The 12,705-nt window shown below is 40.6% G+C and overlaps 1 protein-coding gene across 9 annotated transcripts in view; it reads left to right on the top strand.

The window, feature by feature from the left end:
• Positions 1-12,705, top strand: part of TRMT11 (tRNA methyltransferase 11) — a 63,721-nt gene that overhangs the window by 21,777 nt on the left and 29,239 nt on the right. For 6 of the 9 annotated variants that reach the window (XR_012158046.2, XM_073337235.2, XM_073337236.2 and 3 more), the window contains 4 exons: positions 587-743; positions 5,371-5,451; positions 8,698-8,862; positions 11,965-12,037. Coding sequence is in view for 8 of the 9 variants with exons in the window: in XM_073337235.2 (XP_073193336.2) it covers positions 587-743; positions 5,371-5,451; positions 8,698-8,862; positions 11,965-12,037 (476 nt within the window). In the remaining variant the exon portion in view is untranslated. Of the gene's footprint in view, positions 1-5; positions 744-5,370; positions 5,452-8,697; positions 8,863-11,964; positions 12,038-12,705 lie in introns of those variants that run through there. The other 3 variants (XM_073337241.2, XM_073337240.2, XM_073337237.2) reach the window with 3 other exon arrangements.

Genomic DNA, 12,705 nt, shown 5'->3' on the forward strand with positions numbered 1-12,705 from the left:
TGCTTAATGTTTTTGTATTTTTATTTTTGGTTTGTTGTTTTGGGGGGTGGTGCGGGAAACCAGAAGTGCCTGCAGGACTGATCTGGTTTGACTTTCTTTTTCCCTGAAAAGAAAGGAGGAAGATTGAAGGTGGAGGCCTGCAGAGTGAACTCAGGCCACAAGGGGGTGCCCCAAAGGCAGCTGACACCATAACAGTATGCATTCGATGAAGTGGGCTGTAGCTCACGAAAGCTCATGCTCAAATAAATTGGTTAGTCTCTGAGGTGCCACAAGTACTCCTTTTCTTTCTGCGGATACAGACTAACACAGCTGCTACTGTGAAACCTATAACGGTTGGTAATTGCAACATCCCTGTAATTGATTGATAGCCTCAAGCCTAAAGTCTGGGAATTTTACTAATAGGCCAATTCTTTTATAGAGAAATCTCATTTCTATATTTTCCGTGGATTCAATCCAAGTGGCATACTACTCAATGAAGAGTGCCTGATATTCTGTTTGTGAAGTAGTATAATTAAGGCTGTTTATTAGTCTACTTACCTATTATATCCAGGGCCATCGCATTGACTTTTTCTAAATGTTTCTACAGATAGCGGATGGGCAAAGGGAGCTTATTGAGTCATACAGTGTAAAAAGGAGGCATTTTATTGGGAACACAAGCATGGATGCCTGCTTGTCTTTCATCATGGCAAACCATGGGAGAGTAAAAGCAAATGATGTCGTGTTTGATCCATTTGTTGGAACAGGTATTTCTTTTTCTACTGCTGAAAAAAATTAGAAAATTGGGTATTGCTTTCTTTATATATATTATGTGTGTGAAAAGTAAGTTCTTTAGGGGAGGGACTGTCTTTCTGTTTGTTTGTACAGTGCCTAGCACAGTGAAGTCCTGGTTCATGACTGAGGCTCCCGGTCCTGGTTCTTGCCTGGGTGCTGCCACAGTACAAATAAGAATAATTACAAAATCAACTGCTTGGTTATTTCCCAAAGTGCTATAGGGGAAGTGGTTACAACTTCAGATGGACTGGGTAGATTTGCTGAAAATGTAGAACAAAGTACCTTCTCAAGTCTTTTTTTACCTTGAGTAACATTTTTGAAAGTGCCTAAGTCCCATTTTCAGAAGTTATTTAACTGCTTAGGAGCCAAAGTCACTCTGACTTTCAGTAGAACTTAGGTTCCCAAATGATGTGAAATTTTGAAGTTAGATTCCTATGTCACTGTAGGAACTTTTAAGAATGTTGCCCCTTGTAACATTTTTGTAGGGGAGTTGTTAGGAAGGTATTGAAGAGCAGAGAGCATCCCCGACTGAACACATTAGCATGGCAATTGTTGGACCATATTCTTCAGGGGTGGAAATAATGAGCTCTTCCTTGTGTCCTAGGGAAATGTGGTGACAAATTTGTGCATTTCTTTCTCTGGATGAGTGTTTTTTTTTTCCCGTCTGTCTGTTTGTTTTTTTCCTGATAAGTCAGTAGGGGGAGCTTTTATTCCATTTATTGGATCACTTATGAGGCATTCAAGTACCTTTTCCTGCGCCTTGTTTGAATTTGAAATGGAAAAGCCTATGTTTCAGGATGTGCCATTTAAGTAGATTATGTCAAGATAATTTCATCAATTTCTTCAAAAGCTATAGATGGAGTGTAGTGGATGTGACTTAGTGAAATCCAGGTAAACTTTGATCAGGTATCCAGAAGGAAGTAGGGGAACAAGAAATGTTCTAAAGGTATCTGTGCTAATGTAGAGGGGAAGGGAGGGGAGAGGAGGGGAAGGGAGTGTTTAGTTGGTAGGAAGGGTCCAGAGAATGAATGGCAGCAAGTCCTCATTGAGAAGTTAGGAATGGGGAGGAGCAGGTCCCACAGTTCTGGGACTGATTCTCTTTTTATTATTTGTAAATGTGACTTGGAAAATATCCTGCTTTGATGGTATCAGTGTTTTTCAGATGATACAAAGCGTTTATCAATTCCACATTTTATATATAATATCGTTCATGTGCAAACTGAAATTTTCAGTCCACACTATAATCTTTTCAGAAACTTCTTCTCTTTTTCTTGTGTTTTTTGTTTGTTTTTTCCCCCTTCACAGATTGGCAGTGCTTTTTGGAAGGTCAAGAAAATTCATTTTGGCTTGTGTTCTGCTTCTCTTGTCAGATTCATTTAATTACAATATTTGTGTTTTAAATAAAAACTAAAGTTACAAAGCAACTTTGTCATGGAATTCATTCTCTTAGGAAATCAAACTTGGAGAGAGATGTAGGCAAGGGGGGTAAGGTTAGAACGGGAACAATTCATTGTAATGGTGGAAATACAGAAATTGAAGGCAGTGTTGTATGTTCTTTATTATCATCAATATTTTAAAGTGTGACTATTTGATATAGGTGGGAGGTAAAACCAGAGACTTTCTGAGTGGTCAGTTCATATTTCCTAACTCTTCCTTTTCTGCAATCAAGAAATAATTTATTAGATGAGCAAAGTACTCTTTCTTGCTCTCTTTATAGGACTGGGTGGTATATCATACTTGGGGACAGGGCTAGCTAAATTTGTCTTGACTCTCTGGAGGCACTGCCCATCTGTTCTGAGGGATTACAGTCAAGAAGGGAAACGGGTGACTCCTTTCGGGTGAGTAACCTTGTTTTTCCCGGATCCAATTAACAAAGAAAAGTGGAGGACAATTATTTTTTTCCTCTTCATTTTTACTTAATTTGAATTCATTAATTTATAAGTGTAAGAGGTTTTTTTTTTAAAATGCTCTGAAATGGCATATTTAGCATGCATATTTAATAAGTGTTAAGAATACACAGATGGTGATGGGTAGCATTTGATAGCCTCAAGCCTAAAGTCTCGCTTTACTAATCTAAACTCCTCTTCTGAGTATGGCTAAAGTAAAAATCTGTATTCTAAGCACAAAGGGCCAGATTGTGAACCCCTTACTCACGCTGGTGAGCTGTTGACTCTTATGGAACTGTTCCATTCACTAAAATGGGATGATCTGTATGCATAACCACTCATCACTGAGGTCGCAGGTTTAGAGTCTGGTCTATAGTTGCAGTGTAAGGCCTTTTGCTATTATGTTAGGCTTACTGTCGTGGACATCTCCTTAGTAATAATTTAACCCAGTAATGCAGTTTCTCTTTGGAAGTACATTACTGCCATCCTTCTCTTTATTTTGAAAGCTGTTCAGGGCAGAGAGGAAACACTTGAATCCCTTTTATGTACCATTCAGATGTAGCATGATTTCAAGGGTAAATCATACATAAAGCTTTTTACTAAGCTAACAGATCACAACAGTAAGGGGAAACAAATACTTAATTTACTTCTTAGTTTTTGTTGTGTGTTTATAGGACACCATTGACATAGTAAAACAAGAAATATTATATACCCAAGAAAAATGCTAACTGTACACAGTCCTATCCATTGCAATAACTGAGGAAGTAAACTGTCTTCGTTCTGGCCATACTTACATAACTTGAAAGGGACATTGTCAATTTAAAATCTAACTATAAAAATGAGTTAGAAATTATTTCAAGTACTGCATCTGACACTGTCAATTGTTGTGCTTTTTACAATTACATTTTCCTAATATTTTAGTTTCTCTCCCCTGTTGCTGTGTGAAGCATTCCCACAAACAGACACTGAATTTACACAAACTGCTGTGAAATGGACAAAGTAAACAAGGAGAAAACTTAGAACCATATTTTCCCCACTCTAATATTTTACTTTAATTAACCTTTTAGGGATAAGTTGTAACGATAGAAAGTTTAAAAGAAACTATCAGACAGAAGTGATTTTTAAACTGATGTTCATTTAATCATCTTATGGTAACCGGAGGGGAGTGTAAGTGCTGAACAAACCAGCTCTTCCTGATGTGGCTCCTATCCTCTGGGTGTTTATAGAGGTGATGAACAGTAGAACTCTTCTTCCTTTTAGAAACTGTTCTTCCATATCTTCAGATGTATCATCAGTACCTCTTGAGCTGTAGAGGAACACTGCTACCCTTGACTGTCTCTTATCTCCCTCTCAGTTTAAACCCTCCATTGAATCTCAGATGTTTATCCTGCTGGGTTAGAGAATCATAGAAATGTAGCACTGGAAGGGACTTTGAGAAGTCATCAAGTCCAGCCTCCAGCACTGTGGCAGGACCAAGCAAATGTAGACCATCCCTGATAGATGTTTATCCAACCTGTTTCTTAAAACCTCCAGTGGAGTGGGGAGATTCCACAACCTCCCTTAGAAGCCTTAAATTCCAGGAAATTCCACAACCCTTAGAAGCCTTAATTTTTTTCCCCAATATCCAATTTAAATCTCCCTTGCTGCAGATTATGTCCATTATTTCTTGTCCTACCTTCAGTAGACATGAGGCACAATTGATCACAGTCCTCTTTAGAACAGCCCTTTGCATATTGGAAGACTGTTCTCAGGTCCCACCCCCCATAGTTTTCTTTTTGCAAGACTAAACATGCACAGCATTTTTAACGTTTCCTTATAAGTCAGGTTTTCTACACCCGTTATCATTTTTGTTGCTCTCCTCTGGACTCCCTCAAATTTGTCCACATCTTTCTTAAAGTGTGGTGCCCAGACTCAGTACTCCAGTTGAGGCCTCACCAGTGTCAAGCAGAGTGGGACAAGTACCTCCCATGTCTTCAATGACACTCCTGTTAATAAACTCCAGAATGATATTGGCCTTTTTCACAGTTGCATCGCATTGTTGACTCCTATTCAGTTTGTGATCCATTATAACCCCCAGATCCTTTTCAGCAGCACCACCACCAAGCCAGTTAGTCCCCATTTTGTAATTGTGCATTTGATTCTTTCCTTCTTATGTGAAGTACTTTGCACTTGTCTATTGCATTTAATCTTGTTGATTTCAGACCACTTCTCCAATTTGTCAAGGTCATTTGGATTTCTAATCCTGTCCTCGAAAATGCTTGCAACCCCTCTCATCTTGGTGTCATCTGCAAGTTTTATAAGCATATCCTCCATTCCATTATCCAAGTCATTATCTTGGCTACTGCACAGTATCATCTTGTGAGAGTGGCCCCCATCTGATGGTTTTCATTCCATCACATTTTAAGGCAATGCACTTTAGTACATGGGAGTGGATGCCTGCCTTGCAGAAATGGGCGCCCTTGTGTGCAGACGGTACGACCAAACTCCAAAGTTAAACTAAGGTACAGTGAAGAGAATAAAAGGGAAAATAGTGTTGGCATACAAGGGACCTCACAGTAATATTATTTCTAACTATAACTAGAAAGGGGCAACTGCCATTTGATTGTAACCCAGAGTGGTACATGTGTTTTCACATTCTCATGTTCCTCAGTAGAGACTCTCAGGTAGCAATATCCATGACAGCAGACGATCCACTTTTATTTTTCCTTTGCAGGCGGCCTTCTTATATCCTCTGCACGTTTTGGAGCATACGTGTGTGGTACTGATATAGATTATAACACTGTCCATGGATTAGGTACGTTGTATATTTTCTTTCTGAACAAGTTAATTCTAACTCTTCAGTATTTAAGTATCTTTTATAGCAGGTACTAGTAGATCCGGGAATGAAAGGAGCATTCCTCTTCACAGGGTTTGTTTTGTGAAACGTCTGTGATATACTAACACATTTACGGATATAGCCTAACTAGGCAGTACTCTGAATATTAAGGGTCAGTAAGATATAAAGATTTTTATTTTTTTATTTTAAAGTTTTCTAGTATATGTAATTAGTTTAATTGCCAATCCAACAACAACTGAATTATGTCACCTGGAGTGGCGGTGCCTGGCATGGTTCAGTTTAGTGGTAAGATTGGCAAGTAGATTGGTTTGGCTAACAGCGATGCCCCAGAGCAGTGGGTCATGGGGACAAGCATAGTGAGTTTCTATCCAAACTTCTCAAACGTGACTGAATGAGGAGGAATTGGGCTTTGAGATGGGCATTTTCTTTGCAGTGGGTTGGAACTCACTAATGCTCAATTTTAAGTATTTTGGCTTTAATACCAGTTTGTATTGGCAGTTTTTGTTACTAAACACTGTTAAACTTTTTTGAACTTCTCTTTTTAGAGTTGTCTCGTTATATTGATAGTGCAGTTTAAAGTAGTGGAAAAAGAAAAGGAGGACTTGTGGCACCTTAGAGACTAAACAATTTATTTGAGCATGAGCTTTCGTGAGCTACAGCTCACTTCATCGGATGCATACCGTGGAAACTGCAGTAGACATTATATACACACAGAGGCCATGAAACAATAACTCTTCCCACCCCACTGTCCTGCTGGTGATAGCTTATCTAAAGTGATCATCAAGTTGGGCCATTTCCAGCACAAATCCAGATTTTCTCACCCTCCGCCCCCCCACACAAACTCACTGTCCTGCTGGTGATAGCCCATCCAAAGTGACCACTCTCTTCACAACGTGTATGATAATCAAGGTGGGTCATTTCCAGCACAAATCCAGGTTCTCTCACTCCCTCACCCCCCTTCAAAAACCACACACACAAACTCACTCTCCTGCTGGTAATAGCTTATCAAAAGATCTACAACCTATCCTGAAGGATGACCCAACACTCTCACAAATCTTGGGAGACAGGCCAGTCCTTGCCTACAGACAGCCCCGCAACCTGAAGCAAATACTCACCAACAAGCACATACCACACAACAGAACCACTAGCCCAGGAACCTATCCTTGCAACAAAGCCCGTTGCCAACTGTGCCCACATATCTATTCAGGGGACACCATCACAGGGCCTAATAACATCAGCCACACTATCAGAGGCTCATTCACCTGCACATCCACCAATATGATATATGCCATCATGTGCCAGCAATGCCCCTCTGCCATGTACATTGGTCAAACTGGACAGTCTCTACGTAAAAGAATAAATGGACACAAATCAGATGTCAAGAATTATAACATTCATAAACCAGTTGGAGAACACTTCAATCTCTCTGGTCACACAATCACCGACATGAAGGTCACTATCTTACAACAAAAAAACTTCAAATCCAGACTCCAGCGAGAAACTGCTGAATTGGAATTCATTTGCAAATTGGATACTATTAATTTAGGCTTAAATAGAGACTGGGAGTGGCTAAGTCATTATGCAAGGTAGCCGATTTCCCCTTGCTTTTTCCTACCCCCCCTCCCCCCCAGACGTTCTGGTTAAACTTGGATTTAAACTTGGAGAGTGGTCAGTTTGGATGAGCTATTGCCAGCAGGAGAGTGAGTTTGTGTGTGTGTGTGTGTGTGTGAGAAAGCCTGGACCTGTGCTGGAAATGACCCACCTTGATTACCATGCACACTGTAGGGAGAGTGGTCACTTTGGATGAGCTATTACCAGCAGGAGTTTGAGTTTGTGTGTGTGGTTTTTGGAGAGGGGTGAGGGGGTGAGAGAACCTAGATTTGTGCAGGAAATGGCCCACCTTGATTATCATACACATTGTGAAGAGAGTGGTCACTTTGGATGGGCTATTACCAGCAGGACAGTGAGTTTGTGGGGGGGGGGGGGGCGCGGAGGGTGAGAAAACCTGGATTTGTGCTGGAAATGGCCCAACTTGATGATCACTTTAGATAAGCTATCACCAGCAGGACAGTGGGGTGGGAAGAGGTATTGTTTCATGGCCTCTGTGTGTATATAATGTCTACTGCAGTTTCCACGGTATGCATCCGATGAAGTGAGCTGTAGCTCACGAAAGCTCATGCTCAAATAAATTGGTTAGTCTCTAAGGTGCCACAAGTACTCCTTTTCTTTTTGCAAAGACAGACTAACATGGCTGTTACTCTGAAATCTGTTTAAAGTAGTGGAATTCAATATTGCAACTATATGTTCCCATTGAGATATTATGCCTTATGCCACAGGTGTGTATTTCTTAATCTGCAAATATTCAAGATGAGGGAAAGTTATCTTCATATTAAAGTTAGATACAGATGTGTTCTCTCTTCCTGTTAAATCCCGAAGAAGTACCTTCATGGTGAGAAATGCCTATTGGCTTTATTGAATCCCTTTTGTTTTCTGTGTTAAATTAGGATAAAAGATTAGCCATTGTTAGTCTACCAAAGGGATTAAAAATAAACAGTAGACCTCTGCTAGTACTGGTGGCACCATCCTGTTCTGTCATACAGTAGTTATTTTCTTAGCAGCTTTTGAAACCCAAAGTTCTAATAATATTTTTGCTACTCCGGAAGATTCTTGTGTAGATTAAATTTGATGTATGAGTAGGGTTTTATGTGGTGTGTATTAGCATAACATGAGTGCCTTGTAAACTTTAGTAAACTTTCCTCACAATATCTCTGTGAAGTAGGGGAGTTTTATTGAACTGTTTCTTCCTCTCATTTGCATTTATGGAACAACATAATTGTGAAATAGAAGGCTTGAATAGAATAACTTCTGATACTTCAGAGAATCCCGACAGCCACTTTCCACAATAAGTAGGACAGGTCTGGTGACAAGAGATCTTAAATTGTTTTTATTTGAGGCAACTACTCAAATATGAATCCTATGAAGTGTTGTGAGATCTACTGTTGAAAAGCATTATATAAGAGCTAGGTGACCTCCTTATTCTCTTAAAATAAATAATGAAAAATCAGAACACTTGCCACATCTAATTTGCCTTAGATCAACCTTCAACCTTTTTTCATTGGCAGACCCTGTTGGAAATAGACATAGTCTGTGGACCACAGGTTGAAAACCTCTGCCTTAGACTATGCCCTTTTTATTTTCTTGCAGGCAAGGCAAGCAGGAAGAACCAGAAGTGGAGAGGACCGGATGAGAATATCCGAGCTAACCTTCGGCAGTATGGTTTAGAGAAGTACTATCTTGATGCACTCATTTCTGATGCATCAAAACCTATATGGAGGAAGGGAATGCTTTTTGATGCAATTATTACAGATCGTAAGTTGATTAATGTCCTAAATATTTATGATTCATAACAGCCTAACTGTGGTATCCAAAATATTATATATTGTATGTGCTGGGTTGGCATACAAACCTGAGACTGATATTGGCACAGGGTCATCAAATCTTTGCCTAACCAAAGGATGTGTGCTTGGAGCACACGGGACAACACACAGAGCCAGAATGTAATATTTTTATGTTGAGTGCAGCCTTTCTACACAAGCAGTCTCATTGACTTCCATAGAACTACTTCCATAGAACTATATAAGGTTTTTTTTAGTATGTGTAAGGGCATTGGAACCTGGCTCTTAATTTGTGCAAAACAGAGAAGTTTGCATCTACCATCTTGACATAAGCATGGCCTGCTGAGACCACAAGTCTGCTAATAGAGTGTGCTGGAATCTGTGATTTCCACATTAGAAATGATGAACATCACAGGCAGCATTGTAGAAATTGGGGCTACATTTTCACCACCTCTACATTTAATCTGAGTATGTTAAATACCTAATGAAATATGGACCACTGTATTAAAGCATTGTAACTATATAACATTTTGTTTTTTGTTTCATTAACTTATTTCCACTGAAAGAGTATTTGGTTCCTATTCAGAAATATATCTTCTTGTCTCCTATACCTTTACTGAGTCACACTTCTTTCTGGAGTGACTTTATCTGCATTAGGAGAGGTTTCTGTTCAATTTTTAAGTTGTACTGCATTGCTCTTGGGGCTGGATTTAAACACTATTGAAGTCCATGGAAAGGGTCCGACCGACTTTCATCATGCCCTGAAGTGCTCACTGAAATAATTTCAAACAAACTCCTAGTGCATCTTCTGCATGCTTGACTGCCAGCAATGTTAAAGATATGAAAGGTTCTCTGCTCTTTTAAATCTCTTTATTAGACACCATTTGTCATGAGCAGGAGACCTAAAAGGCAGCACAGTCTACTAGACTAAATGTGGGATGGGGAGTCAGGAACTCCTGACCTCTACTGTGGCTCTGCCCTGACTTGCTGTGTTACTGTGAGCAGATCAGTTAAGACTCTATTCTGTTGCCTTTGTTCCTGGCGAGTGTTACTTTGCTCCAGGAGCAGTCCCATTGATTTCATTGGGACTGCTGGCCAAACTAGGTAATGCACATTGTGAGTAAGGGTGTTAGAATCAAGCCCTTAATCTCTGTGCTTCAGTTTCCACTCTGTAAAATGGAGGTGACACTTCCCTGATGCCATGGTGATAAGAGCATTAGGAAAGCTTACAGAAGTGTTGAAGGTGAATTAATGTTTGTACAGCATTCTTAAAGCTTTGCGGAGATATGTAAAAATAAAGACTTGTGTTGTATTTTTAGGATTTTTTTTAAATGTAGAAAATTACAGCCATTTTGAAGTATTCGTTCAGATTTTCTAGGTGCATTAAGTGGGGGTTGGTTTTTCAGACTTTTGTTGTGGGTTGGCTGCTTACTGAGCACCCTCTTGTGGCCAGGTGTCACTTTGCAGGCACTCTGCCCCTGTTAGCCCCCCTCTTGTGGGTCCATTAAGCCCCTCCTCCCCCCGCAAGTCTCTTTTCTGGCTAACAGCATCTCCACCCGAGGCTGGTTTAATAATAGAAAAGCTTCAAAACAATCCTCAGTCCTTAATAACCAAATAGTTCAAACAATTGTCAGAGAGTCCCCAAAATAAAGTTCATAATGATGACACACAAATTCATATTCAGCCCTGGTTCTTCTGCCACACACAAAACTTTGCTCTACCCAAGTCTGTGCTAACCAAATCTGCCAGTCCTGGACCATTCTGGTTGGAGCTCTGGCCCTGGCTTTCTTTTCTTGTCAGTGTTTCCCCTTATCTTGAGGGAGAAGCCAGTGTATATACTACCCTCCTCCAGAGAGCTGATCCCAATGGACTGAAAGAGAAGGGAGCCCTGCTCCGCTCTATACTACAGGGCTCCTGATCCCAAAGTATTCCAAGTATTTTACAAAGCAATAGATAGTGGTAGTGAAACAGCTACACAGGCGAGCTTAACAGCCATAGCAAGAGCTCAGACATAACCTTGGACATTTATGACCTGTTTCCTTCAGATGGGGAGAGAAGGCTATTGGCCAGGGCACTAGGGATAACCCATATCTTTCTGAAAAATGCAATTGGATTTTTAGGGCCTATGTGGGCATTCAACCAGGGATAAAAAGATGAACATTGGCTACATCCATTGTCCTATACTTAGATGATAGAGTCTTTGGACCAGAGACCACCTTTTTGTTCTGTTTGTCTTGTGCCTAGCACACTGGGGTCCTGGTCCCTAGACACTACCACAGTACAATAACAATCTCTTTTCTAAAGCTCCCTTTCCCAATGCTGCCCTGCAGCATCAGTGTGGCAGAGTCCCATCCCAGGACATACCCCTTCGAGGCACAGAGGGGCCTTGCAGGTGTCCTGCCCTCAGTTCCCTCTATGACATATTGCAGGCAAGAATACTTAAAGTAACACTCTGCCCAGGGTTCAATATATTGGCCCAAACCCTTTCTGCGGTTTTCAATTTCACTCACATTCCGGGGCATCTGGTTCCTAGTTTCCCCCCTCCAGTTACTTCTGAACCCCAACCAGGGAGCTCTGTCATTCCCTCATCAGCCCCTGGCCTCTCTGGAGAACCAGGCCGTTTCCTGGGCCTTTTCCAATTCAACTTCCTGTTAGAGGGTCTTCTGGCCTCCTCTAGCCTTAAAAGAATCATTAAACCCCATTACAAGACGAAACAAGGGAAGAGGATTAACAGCGTCATGTGTTGTTGGAATTATAAAGAAGATCTTTTAGCCAACAAAATCATTTAAAAAAAAAAACCCAAAGCACTTCAGCACCATATTAAATAGTTTTTAAGTGGTTAATGTGCTGTTACACTTGACTATTTAGTGTCCTACTGATAAGAGACCTTTTTGAAATAGCTTTAAAAAAGTGAGCCTTAGGAGCAAGATAAACTTTTAATGGATACACCTTAAAGAAGTTAATTTTATAAACACTTTGCAACTGCTACCACATGTACACTATTGTAGAATTTCATGACGTTATTTGTGTAAAGGGTGAACTCCTGATCTCGACATTATGTACTTACTCTGTATAGCTCCATATGGCATACGAGAAGCTACTAGACGAACTGGTTCACAAAAAGAAATACTTAAAGCAACGGAAAGAGGGTAGGTAAGCCTTTTTTATTAATTGTAAATATCAGTGTGTTAATAGAAGGCCAGCCACAGTTTTAGAAATTTACTTCATTGCTGTCCTTTAACCAAACAATTTTAAAAAGTACCACCGTCACTACATAGCTTGCAAAAGTGACTGTCAGTGCCTGTCTTCCTAAAATCCTCCTCCTCGGCCATGTAAGTTTTCTAGTTTCTAAGTCCCAAACTCCCTCTCTTACATTTACAAAATAGCTTCACATCGTCATCCCTGTCCTTGAACAGCTCTACTTAATCCCCTGAAGGCTCCAGCGTCCAGTCCAAAATTGCTTACCTTTGTTTTAAACCTCTTCATATACCCTGTCTAGGGCCCTACCAAATTCATGGTCTATTTTGGTCAATTTCATAGTCATGGGATTTTTTAAATTGTAAATTTCATGCTTTCAGCTATTTAAATCTGAAATTTCACGGTGTTATAATTGTAGGGGTCCTGACCCAAAAAGGTGGTGTGGGGGGGGAGGGGAGGAGTCAAAGGTTATTGTAGGGGGGTTGTGGTTCTGTTACCCGTACTTCTGCGCTGCTGCTGGCGGCGATGCTGCCTTCAGAGCTGGGCAGCTGGAGAGCGGCGGCTGCTGGCTGGGAGACCAGCTCTGAAGGCAGAGCTGCCGCCAGCAGCAGTGCAAAAG

Source organism: Lepidochelys kempii, chromosome 3 (assembly GCF_965140285.1).
Source record: "Lepidochelys kempii isolate rLepKem1 chromosome 3, rLepKem1.hap1, whole genome shotgun sequence".
In the NCBI taxonomy this organism is placed as follows: Eukaryota; Metazoa; Chordata; order Testudines; family Cheloniidae; genus Lepidochelys; species Lepidochelys kempii.